Here is a 23,688-nt window from a genome sequence, read left to right on the forward strand (position 1 = left end):
CCGCGATGTACACAGCCATTGGCCATGACATCGTTCGGAAATGTATGCGTATAAGCATGAGTATGCACTTATTGTGTGCAAAAAGCTTTGCCCGATTATGGAGAGCCGAGTGTAGTCAGCACCAATGATGATAATGATGACGACTAGGAGTAAACGAGGCAAATGGTTGTTTGTTAGAAGACAGCCTATTAATGCCTCCTACATCTCTCCTGCTACGAGAGAACGCCTTACATATGGCATGTACGTCGGATGACGAAGTGTGTCGTAGAGCTATTTGTTAGCAGCCTGATCCTCGATGGCGCCGATCGACTACAAGAAGGTGTCCGCCAATATGAAAAATGGTTGCGGACATCGAATACAAAGGATTTGCAACTAGCCGATGACAAACAAAGAGACGTATATAACGCTGGCCCTAGTAAGGGGCCTAATCGCTTCAGTCCTGCACACTAGATTATTGTAGGGGCATTGCAGGTTGGGAAGGCTGCAGCCCGAGTGTACACGAAACACACGAAGGATGTTTCCTTTGATGAAAGCGTATATCTTACCTAGCCACGCAATGCCTTTGATGCTAAATGACTGAGAAATGACTTGTAAGAAACCAAATACTGCCATCAGTCAGCAATTTCTTCTACTTTAGCATAACTTGTCAGTAGAACAATAGAATACAGGTTAACATGGCTGGTCAGTTCAGCTTGCCACGTGCCCTGTAATAATTGCTTAGCTCAGGTAGCACCCGTGATTTGCTCTTTTCGGTTCAGGCCTTACTCTATAGACTGTACACCTTCTATCGGTTTCTGCTTTCCTACTACCTAACATTTCACACAGAACAGCCTTTGTGAGCAATCCACGCTAAATTAGCTCCGGTAATGATTGTTTAGATTGCTCTTCGTACCAACTAACATTCTATTTCTAGATAGCTAACGTGATTGGCTTTTTCTCTCACCGGACAGAAAATATCTCAGTGAATCAATGGTAAATTTTTCACGTTACTACAACGATGTTCACTTGGAATCAAAAATCGGTCGGATCAATTACATTCGACTATATTGAGAATTTTTATCTAAAAATTTATGTAAAAAAAAAAAAAAATGTTGAATTCAACTAGTTGCCACACCCTTTGTTTGTTTCGCTAAAAAAATGCAAACCGATTAAAGAGAATAAAAGACTCCACGTTTTGTACCGTTGATTTTACTATGAAGGTCACATGAGTTCACAGCCAAGTCGGACATACTGGGTAGCTTTAAAACGTTAATACGGGAGCGAACTCGGACACCCCAGCGAAAAGTTGGAAACATAAGGTGTAAGCAAGGGTGCTGAAGCCGACTGCAGACTATCGTTCTATGGTTAGGCCGTGTCTGCTATTGACAGGTATTCATCGTAAGAAGCTAACACTTACCAGTTCAGTCAGTCAGTAACCCTAATATGATGCAAATGAGAAGTGCTTCCATAGATAGCAGATAAGTAAAAGCGCGCAGCGGGCTTGCTCAATATGGGAGCGAAAACAATCTATTGGGGCACAGTTCTGTGTGGCTATAATACCCCACTTCCGCCTGTGTCAATACAATACTGCAAAGTAAGCCAAATCGTTTGAAGAGGCATCAGATACACCCTAGAAATCCAATCAGAAGCTCAGACAAGCTTAAGACAACCACATAGAAGAAACTCCGTTTAGGCTCAACTTGGGTTAATTTCTGTACACAGTGCAATTTCACTATAATAGAGTCCTACTCTGGTCCCACCTATCTAGTCATGTCCGCAAATGCTTACTTGTTCTTGTCAACTTGCTCGAGAAGCTCTACGAAGTGGCCTAGTAATCCAGTATCGGTTTTACCGATTTGCCATTGCACACCTGCTCGTGCACAGCGACAAAGCCTGCTGTATAATAAATAACAAGACCTTGATTATAAAACGGACAGTGATGTACGGGAAACCCGAAAAGAAATAACTTGTTCCTCTAACTTTCGCACGTTTTCTTTTAGGAACAGTCGGAAGAGAGTGGATTACTCTCGACAGACCCTCTCGGTTCTGTTTGTGTTTTAGGAGCTTAATTACCTTGCCTGGCCTTCCATAAACTTTGGTCATCGTAACGGCGGCGGTAGGACGTCGTCCACACCGAAAACTACCAAGCCACCTCCAACGGGAATCGTCCGATGCGCCTTTCAGGTTCACCTGGGTAAAGGAGGAGCCTGGCTGCCCCGCACACACAGCTATTCCAACGCGAGGGACGTGCGTAAACTACTCGTGTTTCAGCGGGAGCACCAGCGGCGTTGGCGCAGAATCCCGCTACAGCAAAAGTGGTTGTGAGGGCTGGAGGGTGACGTAAACGGCGGCCGACCGTATTGCGAACACCAAATAACGCATGGTATTACCCTATGCAGCAGTAACTAATACACGCACTTCAGCTTGGACAAGTGACACAAAACAAGCTGCTTTTTATCGGACAACAAAAAAAAGCGCGACTGCAGTTCTCCCAGCGAGCGGACCCTACGACCCCTCGAAGTCCATGAAGCGCCTTCCCAGGTCGAAGATGTCGTTGGTATGGTTAAATTCAGACCCAATAAATTAGCATATTCTGAGCCTACAGATACCGGCAATAAGGGTGAAGTTGAAGGAAAAGGCCTTATGGCAAATTCGAGAGAATAGAATATAATAAAAATGATCAAGTATTAGTAAAAAAAAAACGAAGCTACCCATACGTGTTCTCCAGAAACGATGCCGCCAATATGTTCTTTATGGCGTGACCTTGATGTGTCGGCTGTTTCATGCAGTGGAGTCACGTATAGGGCTGGTAATAGGGTTGGTTAGAGAGGACACGTGAACTACACTCAACTGCCGTATCGGAAACGACCAGAAATGATACCATTTCCCAAGTGGACAACTACGGATGACAGCACCGTCGGCAAATAGCAGAAAATTATAGGTTCTAACCTCGACACTTACTTCTAACATATCGTCAAAAACGACATTTAATGCAGGATCTATCTCTTTAAATTCAGTGTTTCAATTCATGCGTACCCTCTGTTCCCCAAGTTGATTGCACATGTTCAGGTCCATTTTAATGGACCCGCTGGAAATGAATTTTACATTAACGAACTTGCATGACATATTTACGATTACACATAGACAGGTTTAGTGATTAACTAAAACTTCTCAATTTAAGTGTTTAACTTAGACCACAATAGCTTGGTCATACATCCGGGCGAAATAGAGTAGTGCTCATTAAGTACATTCGCTCATAATTAGAGAATAGAACATATCACTCCGATACCCTTACTCCATTTAAGAACCAGCTCGTACGGAGTTACCAAGATCAGATTTTAGGTTGGATGTCTTCGATTGCCCCCATTGAGATGTTCTCTGTGACATCAATACTGAAATCACGTACAAAGGCAGACGACGGTAAGGAGACACAGCCTATCGATATGGGTTCGCTGGTATCCCATTGCTAGACCTTTTCCAAGACCAGCCGTAGTTTGCCATGCGTTAATCTTTGAACGTATGTACGCGTGTCGAAGCGATATGAGGAGCGGTGTAAGAGAGCGGCCGATCCTGCAACACGTCGTTATACTGTATCGCAAGAAATGTACAAGAACCAACTAATGTCGGTCACAGGTGTCAGCTACTTGGCTGAATAACACGCCGCTACAAAACCGCGAAAGTTCAAAAATGTGCTTGGCCATTCCGTTGAATATATCGACAAAGGATAGCCTTCCCGGCTTCCTTCGTCGACGCAATATATATTTTTTCCTAAAAATCTCTACCTATAGCATTCTTGAAGCTTAATGCACATATAAATCGACACCCATATGCCCCCACTGTGGTTTAACATCCTGTTGAGTAATAAATATTGTACAGTTGTCAAAACTAGAGTGCGTTAGTCTTATTTGATTATCGAACAAAAACTTCTGCTGATGACATGCGTGATCCACTAGTGCTTTGATAGGGTTGGAATGTTTATCTTGAGCAATACTTGTACAGGGTAGGAAAAGTACGCAGCTATTGGGCATGCGTTAACGCACATAGCACCACCCATACATAGTTCAAAGGGATGCCCCAATAGAAGGTCCGGGTTGATATTGAACGGCGAATGGCGAGCCATAGTATTAGTTCAATGGAAGTCAGGACAGCCTCTGCCGCTTACGTGAAGGCTTCGAAGATAAGGCACAAGAAAATGTTCCCACATAAAAATCCACTACTAGTCGTATTATTAGATAATGCTTGTGCAGTGCTGCTACTAGTGCGGCAGCTGCCGGCTGAACCGGAGTCTGCCGCCGGCCGTCCGTTTGCTGCCGCCGCCTTCGCTCGACCGACATCGAAAGGAATGTAGCAAAACAAAAATAACATTTACGAACTACAGCGAGAGGACGTGAGAGTGATGGAAAAGGGTGGTGGGAAACTGAGAGAGACGGAAAGTGAAAGCTATACAAGCAGCGGGGTGCAACGGATCAGAGAGACGCCGGAATAGAGAGGACAAGCATGGGGTGAGAAAGGGAGCACCGCGCGAAAAAGGAAAGGAAGGAAGGCGATGATAAAGCGTACGCGGAAATGGAGATATAAACGGCAGACGATTTACGTCAATATTGCGGCAGCAGCACATGGCAAGAGGGCTAGCACCACAACAAATCGCAGGATCAACTCTAAGAGAAATGGAAAAAGACAAAAGGCGGAATCCAAACGGTTGCTGCAGGGAGCACCGCCCGGATGACATAACTTTGGGTGAGGTAAGTTGAGGGGCAGATGGATTACACTAACTTCGGTGTCGTCACCCGATCTGTCTGCTCCGTCGTCGCAGCCTTTGCTTCTGTTCTCACCACCGCTAAGTAGCGCGATTTTAAGCAGAAGCTGCTCCATGGCAGTGCGCGAAGACATAGTTATTTTGCTTCGCTTCTCTCGCTCGTTCGAGGTAGCAGCAATGAAATTTTTTAATCGGCATCGTAATGATGATGATGATGGTGGTGACTTAAGTGAAAGGGGCTGTCTTCCCGCCGCCTCTGTTACTGCCACTCTCGGGAGCTGAACATTCGCGTTCCTTCATTACTGGGCGGCTCTGTTTGAACGACTCAACTGTATGTGCCCTTTCACCCATCCCCGCTTTGTTTTACCGAACGAAGTTGCATTATTACGTACTTCAGTGACATCATGAGGCGGAATAACTAGAGTCAATAAGCAAGTTCAGATAGGTTTAAGCTCGGAAGCACATGCACACACGTTTACCTGGGGCGAATACACATATACACGCTCGAGCGCGTAGTAAAACTTAAAGAAAGAGAAGACAAAATAGTAAGAAAATGAACGGACCACTTCTAATATTATTATATCTAGAAAGTTATCCCCCGTAACGTTCTCATTCTTCCGTAACGATAAAGAACATATCAATAGGCAGCAAGAAGAAGGCCAAGCTTTGAGGAGTGGATTGTCAACATCACAGGCGTAGGATTTCGTGCTCCCGTTTGTAGAAGGCAACCATTCCTTCACTATGGGAGAAGCGACAACAACAAAATGAAATGGCCTATCATCAGCTACGCGACGTGCGGCTTTGCGACCACCTTCAGTAACAGTGCCGAAGCCGTGGATAGGCGCAATTGATACGGAGGAACCCCAATAGAAATACAGAAAGGAGGAAGCTAATATCTGTACATACGTATAATATGGTGATAACGACTCCCCTCAGAAAAGCAAAAACCAGTCCGTTCATCGTACCCTCAATCAAGGGATATGTAGGTCAATGTTGCTATTTATGAATTCGAATGCGATGCTCCTAAGAAGGGGTAGCAAATTTGCGACACCCTGTGGCTGTAGTGATTATGGGCACTTAGCCACGGAACGAAAAAAGTCCCATTACGCAAATGATCCCGTCATTCTACAGATCTACCGCATCTTCCAATCGATCAAGAAGCGAATCTACTTCGCAATAATGGTAATTAGAAAAATTCTTGTAGTATTTCCTCTACAGAACTTACTATGGTTTCAATTAAAATGTGAAAATAGAAAAAATAGAATTCAAAGCTGTGAGCCAGCCGATAAAAAGCTAAATATGCTATTGAAAAAAACAGTAGAGACCATTAAGTCAACCAGCCTTTGTGCATGCAAGGTAGACCTTAAGAACCTTTAGAAGCGCTTTAATACTAGCTCTTTCACTGAATAGAAGATTACAATGTAGATGAAGATCTGTTAGTCCAGGTCAAATCATCACTCACTCACTCACTCACTCACCTTTTCCAAAGCTCTTCGGGTGTATTTGCTTTGCCTGGAAACACACAAGAGGAGCCCAAGTCAAGGCAAGCATATAAAGGCATTAAACTGATAACTGCCCTTCTACTCTGTTGTTAAAATAATTTTATCATTATCTGTATACATTAAAGCATACTATTCTCGTCCTCTTAGATTTTTTAATGCGCTATATATGTATAAAAATGATTTTGAATATTGCAGAATACGAAACCACTGACTGCCATTTAGAAGAGGTGGCTTCCTGGCCAAGTGTAGACTACCTTTGAGGATGAATCGCTCATATTTAAATAATAACTTCGAACCACTGCTAGTTTATCTTCCTAATATACTTCGTCGTTAGCCAGCTTGAGTCAACCATCCTGAGTCTCATCCTGAGTGAAAACTTGGCCTTCCAACCGCATCGAGCTAAGTCAATATTCAATACCTTGAAGTGTGCCAGGTAAAATTCAAAAACGTTCTTTTCTTACATATCCTTTCCTATATATACATATATTAATAGCTCCTTCTAACAGCCAATACCCGAGAAACGCAACATTTTAAAGATATAATGATCGAAATATCGAGGCGAGTAACTATGCAGAGGCTTTAAGTAACTATATGTATTTCCATGGTGATACTGCAGCAACGTCTTCGGTTAGTAAGCTTAAAGACACTTAAAATAAATGGCTTAATTTCGAAATTGGATGTACGCTTTTCGTTTCGTCCTGAAAGCCAGCAGCAATGGTATCAAACGTAGCACTCGAAAATATTCTCGCCTTACTTATATAGGTAGCTACCACGAGTATGGTAACTATAATGTTTATGTAACGTCAATCTTTGAAGGTATACGTACAGGCCGGAACAGTGACGATATATCGAAAATTATTCAACTGAGTTTAAAAGGTGCTGTTACAAGTAAGTGCCTTTTTATTATTAAAAGAAAATACAGTTATCTAGTTAAATAATGGCGCGTCGCCACGGACACAGTTCTGACTTTCCCCCCACTCTAATACACTTTTAAATGCGCCCCTTCTTCCCCATTAACAGAAAATATACACTAAATTCGCTCGACATTGATGTGGCGCTATTCCTTTCCATCGCTTGGCGCACAGCTAATAGAAAGGCACCGCGGTGTATTCGATCTGAGCCCACACACACACCTTCTCATCAAAGCGTACCTATGTACATATTGCCGCCGTCGCAACTAACTTGGGGGAGAGCGCGGTATGCTGTACGCATGCCGTTTCCAGAAAATAGCTATTGTCCCTTCCGTGCTTTGAGGTGAACTTTATAAATTATCCTTCGTCCATTTTATCTGCGTCGGTTCTTCTGACAGCAGCCACTTGAGTAGGAGAAGCATCGACTACTACCACAACGACTATTTCCTTCGCCACCAAGTGTTTCGACCACCTGCATTTCTTTCCGTTTTCTTGCCCGTCTACCTGCTACACCCCCCGGCGTTACTGGTGTTGTTGTTACTGGAACACGATGCAATACGGTTCTTAGCATCATTCCCTCGAGCCTATAGGGGAAGGCAGCCGAGCGCGCGCCACCGCGTCAACCTTCTCATATGCTAACAGAAGTGCGTGGTCACCGCCGGCTGCAAGGACCGTGGCGAGAACAGCAGCAATGGCTATTACTTCCATAAGCATCGCCTGATGCAGAGGCCAGTTCTTTTTGCTTCCACCCGCCTTCACTGCCCTAACACGCCACGGCGTCTTCTTAGAACAGACAGCAGCGGGCAAGCTGCAAGCCAGCGGCAGCAGTAGCAGCCTCTGCAGTTCACCAGTTGTCCTCTTCCACTCATACTAAGTTCGGTTCCTATTTCCTGTCGTCCTGTTGTTCCTTTCATCAGCTGTTGCGCTTCGTTTTTCTTTGCACCCTGGGTTGCTTGCTTTCTTGCCAACCAGTGAGCCATCTTGGCCGGCTGGCTTTTTTGCTCTGTCGTATTCCCAGTGTTTATAACCCAGCCCGCGATTTGTCTAGCCACAGAAGCTGCCTGCTATTGCAGAGATTCGCTCTTACAACACAGAATGCCTGAGCACTGCTATAGATATATGTACGCGTAGATGGGCGCACAAGAATACAATGCGTAATTCCCGTGTCTTCAACAAAGAATACAAGACCCAGAGAGACTGGCGAGACTACTCCTTTTGAGTCGATCCACAGGTGTGCCTGTACAATTGCTTTTATACGTCGACGTGTGAGTCCATGTCTGTGTGTGCCTGTGGACCGTCGACGTTTCCAGCATTAGCTTTTTGTAGGTACACGAACAAGGATTGCGCCTATTACTGCCATGTACTGGCTGTCTTTGCGGCCTGCTCATGTTGAACAGAATCAGAAGTACGTGGCTATAGCACATTCCTCTGTATCCCTCGTCGCCTCTAGTTGTTTGCCAGTACGAATATACGCACTCGCATTTAGTCGATTCATTGCCTGATGATCTTAGCAGCAGCAGCTCGCTCAGATCCAGCACGGTTCACTAGACAATTAGTACCACAGTACTTCGAAAAAACAACCACACTAACTGCTTCCTTCCCCCATGCCGATTAAAAAAAGTCGGTTAATAGTATTTTGGATTTATCCCTGGCCATAAAGATCGTCACTTTAACGCCAACGTGACTGTTTCACGCAGTCAGCATAACCTATTATAGGTTGCCGCGTCTGATTGTTAAACATGGATACACACGGCATGGTGCATTGGATAACCCAATTTCCGACTGAAGGGGCCAGGCATGGCGTGTTCGATAGATACCTTCTACGGAATATACATGATCAAGACATCATCAGGGGCTTTATGTCGTACGTAAACAGTTTCGCATAAATTTATTACCCGAAAGACGAAGAGTCCCGCATCAATGGTAACGGGAACCCAAGCACTGAAATAAAATCACGAAGAATTTTACAGTTCCCATATAATGTTGCCTCAATATTGACAACTACTGCTTAGGATCGTTGCCTAATTTTGTATGCGGGACTGCGAAGCGACATAGCTAGCATCTTATATTGTAAGAAAACTGCATGTAAAGATTATAGCGTAGATGAAATTGTACCGGCAAACCGCTGTATATTAAAGCTCCGTCCATCGCTTATTGCGTTAGCAAAGATGTTAGCAGCCCAACAGGCAACAGCTTCTCACGAGTCATTACTAGTACTATTATAGAGGGATTCACCAGAAAACAAAGACCCAACACCGAGTTGAGTAAAAGATTCTTGATCGAAAAATGATCGAAGGCAAGCTGGTGACCCTCTCCTCATCGAAACAACTATTATAGATCAAGAAACAGGAAGCACGTCGTATCCATTAGAGCGTTGTTTGGTGAAGTGTGTCTCGAGAGGCCGGGCTCCATTGGCGGGTTAGGGCATATACTGTATTTCACATCGAAGGAGATGAACGTTCGGTATGGCTTCATCGGGAGCCAAAACAAATACCCTCCACCGAAGCGTAAAATCAAAGAAATTGAAGAACTGCTGTTGTAGCTTCTGCTACCGAATCGTTTTTCTTCTCTCTCAGACCCACCATCTCCAACATCAGCATTATCATCAACCTCGCGTCGTCGGCAACTGTACCCCAGCCAAGACCTCAGTCGTAGCATAGAGAAACGTCAAAACGCACTCGCCGCTCCTGCTACCGTTCACAGGTTTGCAAAGGTTTTTGGGCAGGGGTTGGCGACCAGTCGAATAGGTGATGAGTAAGTGATGAATGGGGGTAGAGCAGGAATCTGCGACTGAAGCGCCAGTCCTGGAACAGCCTCTGCTGATGCTACTGCCGCTGAATTTACTACGGAATGCTTCGGCGATTTAAAGCGCAGTAAGTGAGAAGCAATTTGCAACCTTCAAAAATCGGCCACCTGCTATGACGTTGTCGGTTTGGTCGAAGGCTGTAAACAGACTTCGCTTGACGCAGACCAACTCTCTAGGGCTTTGCACTCACCATTGACGTTGACGACAACCTGAATAGCAAACCGATTCTTTGGTGCTTGGACACTGCGCCACCGCTGCGAGCGGTAACAGCAACATCAATAGTAACAGGCGCCATAACGTCAGTCGCGGAAGCAGGTGCAACGTAGAAGCAGAAGGTACGTTCTGCGGATTTGTGATATCGTTTTCTCGTCCTCTTTGCAGGTAACAACGCGTTGCTCTTCTACTCGGGAAAGTTGGGTGTCGATTCGCGAAGGGCAAAACACAGAACCGCAGAAGCCAGTCGAGTTGACGACCACGCAAGGCACACGATCGGCGAGCGACCCACCATAACAACAAAAGGCACTTTCAACCCACTCATACGACATAGAGGCCCAACGCTACCTATTATCACCACAACTAGTGCAATGGTAACAGCAGCCATCGTTCTTGCGGTAACATAGAATGGGCATTGAAACAATATCGCGGACTAACGCTCACGTCCGGGACAGGTAGAAAAAGCAGGAACATATCGAACAAGTTTTCCATTTATATTGAACTTCAGAGATGCCGAAAGCGAGGGATCAGTAGAGCGTTCAGTGAATCTCCATGATAAAACGACTGCTACTTAGGCCCACTAATGCGTGATACAAAACTAGGGAGCACGTAGCATCGGACGCCTAATTTGGAGTGGTTCTTTAACTTAAGCTGCGTGTTTGTACCTTAGCAGTCCTGTACAGCCTAAGTTTACGAATTTGTCACCCTATTTTGGTAAAGCAGCGCCGAGATCGGTGATTAATTAAAAAAAAGTTGTTAATTACTTCCAAGTGTATTTCAGACCTGTTATGCACTGGGCCTTGCCATTTTTTATAACCTGCAGAACTCTATGTTTGTAGGTAAGCTTTCTATTACCAATCGTTTTGACTCATCGGAAAATTAGGCACGACGAAAAACAAATCAGTCTAGAGATTTCTATTACGTTTTGCTGTATGTTTTCGTATGCTACTTGTTAGATAGTTGAAATTATTTAAGGACATTCATCCCTTGTTTGAAACTGATGTTTTTATCTAATTGATGAGGTCCAGGTAGGGCAAATGCTAGCAACAGGAACCTATTAGATCGCACACTGAGTCGAGCACAGACAGAAATGCCAGTCACCGAATCACATGTATGTTACAGAATGAAACTTCGCATAGGAGTTTTAACAAAAACGCTGTTCCTTGGCGAAACTCAGGAGTTAGAAAATTGGCTAAGTTAAACATACATACGCAATGTAACAAGCATTAATCACAAATAATATTATGCGTATGTGGCTGCCGCTCACCTACGTTCTCATATTAACACAAATTGATATATAGAACTACGATTGGTATAGTTTCCCAGTTTCATAGGTAGTATATGCTCAAACATATCGCGATTACAATTATGCCTTAACACGCCTTAAGCAAGAAGAATGGACGCCCGTGGTATACGGGTCAAAAACGGGCCATCGACGAAGGTTTAACTTAGACAACAACGAAAACCCGCTGCGATGATATATCTATCCAGCAGAAAATGTCGACTATGGTCTCTACGAGCGAGCCTCATCACTGGCAATAGCCCCAATTTATTAATCACTAATATAATGTGTCATATCGAAGAACGGTACCGTCCAGATATGTGATTCAACAGTGCACTTTATAATACTATATATATCTTTAAATACTATATTGAATATTTTATAATACGATATTGTACCACAGGATAATCTTCATTACTGAATCTTCCCTGAATGTCTGTCGTTCCTATTTCATTTTGGTTCGGTCCGTCGTTACAAATTTTCCCGAAGCTACTCTTCGAGCCACAGACTTTTTGAAATTTGAAAAAAAAGGCGCGCTTTTCAAGGAATCTATCAAACAACGCACATTACCGCATTCAAGGTGACAAAATTGATTAACGATCGCAATTATTGGAAATTAGCTGGACTCGTTCTGTCGAATCTGATCAGAGTAGCCGGGCGTTCAGAAACATCCGGTCAGCCAAAAACTATCATGCCACTACTATCGCAGTTTCGACGCGCCTGTCACATTCGTAAAAAGGCTGTACAGGCAGAACTCGAAAGGCCAGTAAATGTACGCGTGTGTTGTTTGCTTTAAGATGACACAGTTCATGAAGGATTGAGGCTGTTCCCTGATGTCTGACCCAGGGCAGTAACGAGTCAGCCGGCCTATCCAAGTTCGACCGGTGGTTAAGCCAGCAACGGCGCGAAGCTGCATCACGACGATGCCAGCGACATCGAGCAGGCATAAGAGCAGCAACACCTCGATGAGGTCACCATTACCAATTAATAAACATGATAATAAAAAATGATTAATAAATAATTTATCTATGCGCTTCAAATGAAGTATAATTAAGAAAAATTCTAGTCTTCTGTGAACTCGATCTGATAAAAATTTAAGGAGATGGCTTTCAGCACACAGGTTAGTGAAGCGGGAATGAAGGATCATCTTTCGTTATACCTTGACTACCAGGCGGTAAAGCACGACTCATCTTTTCATTGACGTTTAGCGGTCAAAGCCAGGAAGTTTATGTTATTGCACAGTTGGTGGCTCTCGAACGTTCAGGCCTAATTACGAACGCGTAAAACTAGATGCCACCTACCTCATTATTAACTGTACCATCATCCCTTTTGAGGCCGTCTGAATCGAAACTTCTGTTTTCTACAGTCACTCCGTTTGTCGAATCGTTCATATAAACAGCTGACCGTTCCGCACAGAATAGAAACTCGCAAAACATAAAAGCTATAGCTTGATGTTTCCGAGGGCATAAATAAGCGTGTTAGCCCTTTAACATAGAAATCTGGTAGAGAGTCCATAATGCAGTCGGCCGACCGATTGGCCCTTACACGTGTGTTGTTCTTGTGCCTTAAAGGAAGCCTCAGTATGGGTCTACCTGCCGCATGTATAAATAGCCTAGCAGGCGTGTACCCAATTTAAGTTCATTAAAATACTGTGACATAGCACATCTGCTGCCTTTAAAGGTTAGTGTGTTGGTAAAATCCAATTGCAATATGATGTATGTTATGGATCTAGGTGAAAGTAAACTATTTTCGTCTTGCACATATATGCGTCGTTTTTTGCTCCGAGCGTACTTAACCAAAGTTTTCAGCATAGTCTTATCAGGAAACACAAACGGAAAAATTTTCTAATGAACGCTCCTTCCAACTTCATCTGAATTGTCCTGACATGCTCGCTGGGAAGAAGCACACGAAAGACTACCCTTGTCTCGACCGTCCCGCCATCTTACCATGTGTCTATATGACTTCAGAGTTGGTTGCCAGGCCTTCAAGCTCGTAATGTTTTTGCGCTGCGTCACAGTGAATGGGTAGTGTCCGTGGAAGAGGAGGTGATTAACCTGGCTGGTTGTCAAGTCTGATCTGGTTCGGGAGATTCATTATCATCTGCTATAGGTGGCTGCTTTCGTATGCCTAGCAAGGTTCGTCGTTACTTCTAGACATCGACTCTACATTTAAACGTAGGTTGAAGAACCTTAATATTTAATGATTTTACTACAAGTGAGCCTGTGAGCAGTGCTGGCCTGTCCTCATTAGCGTGTCGATTGTAATGTTTTGCCTATTTTCAGGAGAATATTCCGGTTGCAGCGGTACATAAAGGAACTGCACAGCACTATATAGTGAAATACGTTCTTGAGGACTTTCCTGGTTTTTCGTACCCTTAATTTACTCCATCGACCATGGTTGCATGGAGACGGCTTGCTCCACTTGCATATAGCGATAGGATGCTTTCTCATTCTACTACTGCCAGTGATTTTGGCCTTTCAGTGTTATGCTATGTACCTCTTATTTATGCTATCATACGAGAGTTCAGAAGTAGGAACATATTCATGTGATGGCCAGCTGTTTTCTTCTTTGCCGTGGTCAACGAGAGGCGCATCATTGTCCTCGCTCGATTCAAAAGAGACGAAATGCGTTCATCACTTCAATACTCCACTCCCCACAACTCTCCGCTATATTACGGCCTTTGAAGCGATCTGCCGTCGCACACATTCTGTTTTGTGCCAGTTTAACAACGGGGGTTCGAATTATGTTCAAGGGGAAAGAACACCCATGATGCCATGTGTTATGAAACGTACTCTGCACAGCTGTGCGGGTCATGCTAAATGGCTTAAAATTAGATACACTCAAGTTGGGAAAGCTGTAAGTTCAAACAATGACCGTTAGATTTATCAACGAACGGCATATATAACTGCTGCTGCGTTGTGAGGTTCGCTTTGCATCTAAGAAGGTCTCACAACCTTCATGTGCCGACAGATTAATGCATTGTCCGCAAAAGCATATTCTGACAACTCAAAACATACGAGCTTGTTGCGCCGACGCTCAACCTTCGCCTTTGTACGAGAGACAAGAGCTATAGTCAGCACTTCCATGAGTAGTAGAAGAACAAAGAAAAGTTCTCCGCCGATTTGTTTCCTACTATCCCTCTTTGCTTTGACGCTTAGCTTCGGGCAGAAGAACCGATAGTGTTGCATGAATGACAGGTAAGTCGGTGAGTAGCCGGTTTTCTTTACCTATGTTGATTATCCTCGAGTGTGTTTTAAGCTCTGACAATTCGTGGCCCTCCTGCATAATTGAAGGAGATCCATTCCTGTACCTCCTGCAGGGAACGGTGGAGCGAGTCAGCTGACACGAAGAACCCGATGCGGGAACATCGTCGACAGATTTTTTGCTTCTTGAAAGCGTCGAGCTTTATGATTCATGGCGCCATACTCTTGAAATATTCGTAGAGCCGTCGAGAAATAGGGCGTGCGCAGCTTACACAATGAATTCATTTCGTAGCATCGTAACAAGACAGTAAACAATGCTTGCTAGCAGCGCCCTCTTTACTTTCTTGCTCACCTTTTTTCTCCATTAAATCACCTTTGAAGTGTAAACCGCCATACAATTTTGTTATCAAAAGACAATCTCACTCATAATTTCGATTATAACTCATGGTGTCGACTTCATCATTTCCCCACTGTATTTAACGCACTGGCTAGCGTCATGTAGCTTGTTCGGGATTTACCCCGCAAATAACGTCCACCACAATGGTGATCCTTTTTGCAGGATATTCACGTACTGTGTGTCGTCAACAGCAGAGTGTTTGTTCGCCGGCCGGCTTGCGGGTCTCGGCTGGCCACCTAAGTTATTTCACTGGATATTGGGGGCACAAGTATTGTACGTGCAGAGTAGTTTATAAAAGGAATCCGAGAGCAGAGAATCACCAATCTTGCTCATCATATGCTTTAACTTTTGTCCAAGATGCCTGCGCACACTTGCTACGAGTGCTTGGAAAGTCAGGGCCGAAGGAGTCATCACATAGCTGGGTTGCAACGGTTGTAGCATAATCACGGTTGTCCCTGCAAAGGTATCATGAAGAAGATGACCGCTTAGCTCAGAAGCAAGTTTCCGTTCTACGAAAATGGAAACGCCAAGTCAAGAAGAATGAATCTAATAAAACAGTGTACGCAATGCTTAAGATAGTGAAACAGATCTGAGGGCCGACGGGGAAACCTACAGCTGCTGCCTTCGCAGCTATATCCAGCTGATCCCTCGCATTCCTGGCTACGTTTCTCACGAAGCAACTACCCGGTCATTCGTCCGTCTCATAACATTAACATTCATGCGAAAAAAGCAACAGTACGCCAAAAAATCCACCCTCATTTATCGCTGTCCCTTACTTTCGAATTCCCGTAAGTCACTGCCTTTATCCTGCTTTTATCTCTTCTTCTAGGATCGACCGTAGGTCTAGAGACGACCTGATCTGCTTATAGATGGTAAGGCTAAACCGCTGCTTACGTAAGGAAGGTTCGCGCAGGCCATGGACAATTACTCCCTTCTTTAGAAAAAGAGGAATAGCCACCTCGACGATTGCGTTGGCCGCTCGCATAGATCCAACAGTGCCGCCGTCGCTATCACTACCGCCACTACATGGACGCAAATGCAGGTTGCTGCGTCCACCGGAGAGCTGACGTGGTGGCACCAGGCCAAGAGGCTGGAATCGAGTTAGCATAAATAAGCCGCAGGCAGGGACCTCGTACTGCCCTCGGGGCAGGTCGCGAAATGGGACCGCGTGGGCCTAAGGTTCGATAGAGTAGATGTGAAGCGGTCCACTCACTCAATCCAGCTAGAGACGCTCTGGCAAAGGTACAGATGCCACAAGCAAGTAGAAGAAACCTAGGACCAAGGTGCACGGTCAGCGATCTAGGCACTCTGACCGGCCTCAAAGCAATAGGATGACTGTGAATGCCAATGAGCAACCTGGAGCTCCCACTGCACCATGCCAGGTGTGTCCTGTCTGTCCGCATTACCCAGTTAGCATAAGGTGCATCCCAGAGGGGATACACCTTAAATCGAGGACCAATCAGTTCGCTCAAAAACTTCGCCGGTTGATAGGATATACAGTAGATTAGATTTCACCTTTCCAACCAAGCAGGGCGGTGGTACTCTGTTCTGCTTCGGAGTTCCAGCTTCGTCCTGGTGGTAAAGTACCATATTTACCTCTCTGTACAATTCATTACGTATTTTCCGATTTGACTAAACTAAAATGTGTCAATGGGGTCATAAATTGATATTAAAACGTTTGCCCTCTACGTTATTTTTCATTCTGAGCATAAACAGCCACATTGCTGTCAGCGATCTAGGTACTCTAATCGATTTCAATGCAATGGGCTGACTGTGAACGCCCCATCCGCAGCGTCAACGGAACATGCACCTCAACGCGTACCGCACTTTTTACGGGGAAAGTCACCGACTTGTCGGGCACACATGACACATATGTATACGTTTGTGCTGATTGAAATCTTTCGCAATAGAATAAATGACAACGTTTCCTTTTTATTAAAGGCCAAATTAGCTCACGCTCGCGAAGAGCAATTCGTTACAACGACCGCGTTAAACCGTGTTGTGACGCAGCATTCTTCGGCTATACTTTCTTCTGTTAGATCCCGCTTTTTATTTTAGAATTATACGGCCCATCTGGCCACTCAAACAATATTCAACAAAACACCGCTTATCCTGGACGGCTCTTAATTAGAACGAGATAGTAGCATCTTGATGAGAATTAGTCACTTGACTTATAGTTCCATTACAAAAATACACCATAGAGTTTGCGTAAAGTTTGGTAGAAGTTTTTATTGATAAATATCAGAAAATTATGTAGAAGTATCTAGTCTACAGAAACATGATTGCAAATCCTTAGTCAATATTGCTTTCTTCAGATACAAAAAATACGATATTCGTATGTTCAAACTCCGACAATATCCGGTAGAAAAAAGGCCGCGGGATTCCGGCAAATGCTAGTACTTAAGGAGAAAGACGATGCATGAATACTGGGAGCCGAATATCATTTGTCCTTTGTTTTCATTAGACATAATCATATTTAACTCTCAGGCCCAGCGTAACCATCTCCGTAGTCTGCCTCTATTTTAAACTTTTCACAGGATCTTTAACATACTACTGAAAAAGCTGCAATGAATAACTTTCTCAAAAGAATTGCAATGACTAAATCGCTCAGTATGATTTCTTTCTCACCGCTTTATTTAGACCGATACACTTGACCACTTTAACAAAGATATTTTGCGTCCACGTACATCAAAACCCAGGCATGTCGTTAAGGCCGAAAAACAACTACTTGGCGCTGTTGTCGGTTGACTACTACCAAGCTCACGATGAAAGCAGCGACAGCTGCAGTTTTGCTGGCGGTAAAAGGGCTATATCAAGAGGGCGAAAATATCTTAAACAGAAGTAATAGTTTTTGCTTAGTTTTTCAATGTTAGAAAAGGACTGATCATGTTAAATAGTTGTAACTAACAAGGGCCTATCTATTACATAAACTACCATAACTTTCCGTCCATGTCGGAAGTCGCCCACAAAAGAATAGGTACAGTTTCCTACCTAAAGGATGCTACTTTTAAAACAATAGGTTCCTTTTTATTAGTGGAAAATGTTCGGACATGATTATAGCTGATAGGGTCACTTGCGCCAAACTTAGATTTCCATTGTTCTGCGTTCTTAGCTTTTTAGGCCATCCGTTTTAATCAGTTTCAACATCTGACTTTTAGTTCTTTTCACCCCACCAGCAAAACGTTATGTAAAAAAAGGTGAACTATCCCAACAAGCGATTTGACAGCTGCATTTATAGCAATAGCTGGTTGGATAAGCAGGACCCAGCAGTAGAGTTGGGAAGCTCCTCTCCGTGAGCAAAAGTACCCCACTGTTCCCATGATCTCCCAGTCCGTATTATGAGGTTGCCCCTCCTCTGCGATCTTTCCTCACGGTTGTATTTAGCCAGTTAGCCAACGACACCATCCGGCCGGCCTTTCGTCCCTTTTTATCTCTTTCGTCAGCTTTTAAGAAGGGACATTCTTCTTCTATGCCTGCCAGGGGGCTGCAATGGGTGAAGACAGACAAAGCGGGGCACGGCGCACGGGGCAGATTCCTGAACCAGTTCAGCAAACGGCCCAAGTATGCGCACGATGGATCTGTCATCTTAAATGCTTACAAGCCATCGACCCATCGTATTCGGTACTCGTTCCGTTGCCAGTACAGTCCAGCTCAGTTGAGTCCAACCCTAGAACCAAGACGGATGGTAAAGTGGCGGTGAAGGAGGACACGATGGCAGCGCCCTCGAAAATTTATAATCCCAACATAGAGATAGCGGCTATACTGTAATATTATATGGTATAGCACATCAACTACGAAGCCAACAAAACGAGCGCAAGCTAACGTATCGGGACGCTGCCTGACCTCGACGCGTTTTATGTTGAAACACATCGACGGGGTAACGGGCGGAAGAGAGCTGGTGGGAGGTGGGGACAAAGGATGCAGGAGAGAAGTTGCACCGTCGCCTGAGCAGGATAGCGTGCTGATTATGTGTACGTCTATTGGAAGCTGCCTATGTAGCTTCCATTACACGATTAGAGTTCAAAGGGACTGTTATATAACGATTTTCTAATTCAAATACATGCTTTCACAAAGCCGTAATCATGTCTGCTTCTATCGACCTAAGTCCATATTTCCCGCGGTCTAAATTTAGTATCTGGATTGAATCGATACGCATTAGAATATTTGCCAGTTCCAACGCTGTCGTCAAGTATCGTCCCGTAGAAGTATAGACACAACACTGGCTGCGAATGAACGATTTCGTCGTCTTAGAAAACAATACATACACTGAAACCCGTGATGCCCCATATACGTAGAAGCGCATACAGATGATCAAGAAACTAGGAGGAATCGTTATGTGGAGGAAAAAAAGTAGTAATGATACTCTGATGTGAAGAAATAGATTTCCGCGACCCCCTATTTCAAATAAAATGCAAGCATCGCCGCAGGGCTGTGACCTATATATACGTATATTTGTGTGTTAGCATATTACTGGGGATTATCTCTCAACGCAAACCGCGGTAGCAAGCTGCACGTAACCTGTACCCTACATTCGACCCTGGAGAACAGTAGTAGTCATTTTAAAGCCTGTCGTATGTGGAAAAGTAGCCCAAGTTTGGAAGGCTTCTGCTCGCTATCGAAGAAAATATCAGTGAAGAACTGACTACGGACCATGAAAAGACAAGCGATGTTCACAAAAAAGGAGTAGAACACGCAGCATTCCGACCTTTTTGTGGATGACTGCTTTGCGCGTGACCATTCGAACCCTCATAGTGACACCGAGGCCTACAGCAAAACGCTCGCAGTTTTTTTGTAAAGCAAAGCTTGAAAGAGCGACTATGCCGGAGAGTGGCACTATGCTTATTTTAGTTAATGATACAACTCGTAGGGTACAGTGTAGTATTGTATTCGTGTGTACACACACTGGTAGTTTAAAAAAAACTTTGTCTCGACCTCTAGGGACAACGCTTGAAAAGGCGGGAGGCTTTTTTAACACCGGTACCCGATCTCGAGACCAAACAACTAGGTACCATCTCATTATTCTATGTAAATTCAGGAAACTTTTAGGACTTGCGTTGAATGTGGTTATATATTAAATGCAGAACAGCGCACGACGCGATGTGAACATGAAAAGAATTTACCAATTCAACTAAAATACCTCAGGCGAAGTCTGTCTTGAGGGCAAAATCTATACCGGGAACTAGTCTGACTAACCGCTGGTACTTCTTTACAGTCTACTACTCTTACATAAGTCCGACAAAATTGTAGAGACACTTATATGAGATACTGAAGAATTTCAATACAGAACATCCAATTAGTTCCCACATGATTCTAGAAAAAAAAATGTTCAAGATAATTATTGCGAAGCATCAACGAATTGCTGATCGAAAATAGCGCCAGAGGCGTTCAAACCCTGCTGCAAAACCTAGCTGGGTACGAACGGCGACGACTGCCAAGGGACACCCGCCTGGATCGGCTATGTATGTATATATTTTGCAGTGGACGAATCATTCATATAAGCCCACTTTTCTGCCTATTTTTTCTAAATCTGTCGCAGCGTCATACTCATCGTTACTCGGCTCACGCTAAAGTTTTCGACCATCTAAAAGAAGTTTGAAATAGGTAGCATAAATTGCAATTTAGAACACTAGTAATCTGGATGGCCGCTAATGTTATTTGGATGGTGTATTGCTCGTTTAAAACAGCCAACGAATACTATTTGTAGGCAATTATTTTTAGCATGACTGATCATCAAAAACGGTATATAAACTGCACATAATCTATTCGAACCCAGCTTCATGCCCACAGAGATAGGGGAAACCCCAAAAATACTAATTATAATAATGATAGAAATACTAGCAATTATTACTGCCAACGTTAACTTATACACAGGGACATTAAGGCAATTTCTAGTGTTTGTGGCATGCTTCAACTATTATTAGGCAGAACAGATATTAGAGTACGTACCACTAGTCGTACCCGTGGAGTCGGGTAAAAGCTCGGAATAACAAGATCGGTTAACCCCCGTAACAACGCACCTAGGGATTCATCCTACTTTACATCAAACAATTCAGTTGACCCAAAAGTCTCGTATTCATTGATGAAGAGGCATTTCCGATAGGGAATGCCCTCTGTGATGTAAAGGCCGTCGATCAAATGCACCGCGAACAAAAACTTACTGATACTTAATCACAAGAACCCATTTACTCAGCTTACCTTTGTGAAAATACACTATATACTAGATGCTCAAAACCCCCGGATAGATATTTGTGTTTCGGTTTCTCTGCCTGCCCTGTTCCAGCTGTAAAAATTAACTATTCATGTAGCTTTTCCTCCATTTATGTATCTTCTATCGTCGGGTATTTACCAGTATCAATACGTAAAGATTAGGCGTTAATTGATTGATTGATCTATAATATATCGTAGTATTTCTAGACAAACGTACTTATTGAAAGTTTCTAGAAGTATATTTGAAAGGTTCGTTTAGAATTCGCAACGACTCATACCGGAAATGTTTAGATCGTTGACGCGACTGTGTACTTAGATTTGTTCCTTTAGTTAGCAGTAGTTTAGGTAGTAATTTATAGAGCGCGGCTCTACATTTAAAGCACGTACGTTTTTTTGCCTGCTTTCCTTCGTTGTTGTGTTTTCAGCAGTGACGAACCTAATTATAGCAAAAACACTCGTCAAATCTGCGTAGCCGTAACTGAGAGGACAACTCACCGAGTCTCTAGTTAGACGATGAGGATTTCGTCGTTTATCTATCCAACGGTCGATGTATAGGGTATACAATTGTCCCGTTATTTGAATCACTGTCACAAACAAACGTCTTACCGAACTCTATCCCACACAAATGCTCTCCACGCTCTGAAGTGTTTTGGTGGAGTCCCTCAGAACACCTCGCACTCGGATGATACTCAGAAAGGGCAAAGTGGAAAGGGGAGCTGGAGAGAGACAAACGTTATCTCATCTCGCTTTCCCCTTCAATTGAGCTTCCGGCATGTACTACTACCTCATGACAGGTAGCTATTTTATAGAAGTTACTAAAAACGTATGCTAACCTTATCGAGTTAATTGAACCTCTTTACGTAAATGAAAAGGTATATCGAATACCGTTGAACGTACCAATGCACACGTAGTTGGTACAGCATTTTTGGTATATATCTCTGTTTGTAGCGAATACCTGAAGGGGTTACTCATTCACGTCGCCATATAATTAAGCCGAGTTTTTTTTTTGTGCACTTGGAAGCGTACGTTTTTGGTGCCGCTTTGAATAGTGACGAAAATGTTGCGCATAAATAACTACCGCTGGGGTTAACTTCAAAAGTTAGAAACCATCATCTTTGATTTACGCATCAAGATATAATTACGTATAGGGTTCTTTACCCCTTCTCTGATTCTTATAGGGTTGATAAGAAGCTTCTAGCTTCTTATCAACCCAATAAGAGCGCGCATCTTCAGCGAAATTAATGCAACATCACCAAAAAATCTTCAAAGTGCAAGTAACAGGCCATTTTCAGGATTTTTGCTCATAATTTGAGTTAAAATCGAACTGGTGGTAAAAGCTTTAAGGTACAGCTGGGTCTCGAAATCGTTCATAACAAGCCGGTATATGAACGTCACTAAAAATGCATGACTGAAATATGAGCAAACATAGAAAAAAAATACACCTGCATACCCAAATCAGCTTATTGAACTTCAATTTAAATGTATTCCTTAAATTTATTGTGTCACACACACGCAGAAAGCATAAAGTCCAGCTGTTTGTAGCTCGATTGAGAGGTGTTTCGGCAAATCACGATTGTACATGCTAAAAGTTTATGTTTTGTTTTTGTCTCGCACTGAACTTGTCTTGAATAATCCACAGCTCGATTCAATGACACTCGTACTGAGATAACTAATTTTATTAGAGGGTCTTCAATGCCAAACGGGATAAGTATGGAAAAGAACTATCCATTCCTCAAAACTTCCAGTAAGTCGAAAATTTACACTACTGAAAAATTATACCTAATGCCGTGAAGCACTGCAATGAAAAATTTCGCAACGAAGCACTACACTGAAGAACAATCATCTCTCATGTAGCACAAATTACAACCTAATCAACATATATATACACTAGAAAGGTACCTACCTGATAATCTTTATGCTTTCAACAAGTTCTATAACCGTTTGGTCGAATAAAATCGAGGAATTATAATAAGGCCGATGCAATCATTCTACGATACTTCAAAATAGTAAACAATTCGTAGAAGTTTCGAGACGTTCAATTTTAGCCTTCCTATTTTTGAGGTTCATAATAATCGAGTACAAAAATTTCTTCTGTGAGCTACCTGACTCCTTGTAGTCAGTCCAAGGCTTTTCAGATCCTTTAATAATATGCAGCCCAGGAATTGTAGTCGATGAAGGAATTCATTTTTTGAAACAAAATCGGTTTTTGGCATGAGTGGAATATAGTTGTCTTCGTTTTGTTATCTGTTTGTACTTCGTTTTTTCGAATGCGCAATAACTCGTGAAGCATTTGGGGGCGATCTAGTCAATGCTCAGCATCTTCCGGCAGGGTAATTTTCTGTCTCACCACAGTTACTATAGCAGGCTGTATCTATTTTCCTTTTTTGTTTCCCTATCACCTGCAACTTTCTAGCCATCTGTCCAATGATAGC

The 23,688-nt window shown here is 43.4% G+C and overlaps 1 protein-coding gene across 12 annotated transcripts in view; it reads right to left on the reverse strand.

Annotated features, from left to right (window-relative positions):
* Positions 1-23,688, reverse strand: part of Ehbp1 (Eps15 homology domain containing protein-binding protein 1) — a 93,374-nt gene that overhangs the window by 49,587 nt on the left and 20,099 nt on the right. For all 12 annotated transcript variants that reach the window (XR_015319824.1, XM_086978439.1, XM_086978435.1 and 9 more), the window contains one exon: positions 6,214-6,247. Coding sequence is in view for 11 of the 12 variants with exons in the window: in XM_086978439.1 (XP_086834565.1) it covers positions 6,214-6,247 (34 nt within the window). In the remaining variant the exon portion in view is untranslated. The remainder of the gene's footprint in view (positions 1-6,213; positions 6,248-23,688) is intronic.

Source organism: Varroa destructor, unplaced genomic scaffold, assembly GCF_002443255.2.
Source record: "Varroa destructor unplaced genomic scaffold, Vdes_3.0 BEIS01000001.1, whole genome shotgun sequence".
Lineage (NCBI taxonomy): Eukaryota > Metazoa > Arthropoda > Arachnida > Mesostigmata > Varroidae > Varroa > Varroa destructor.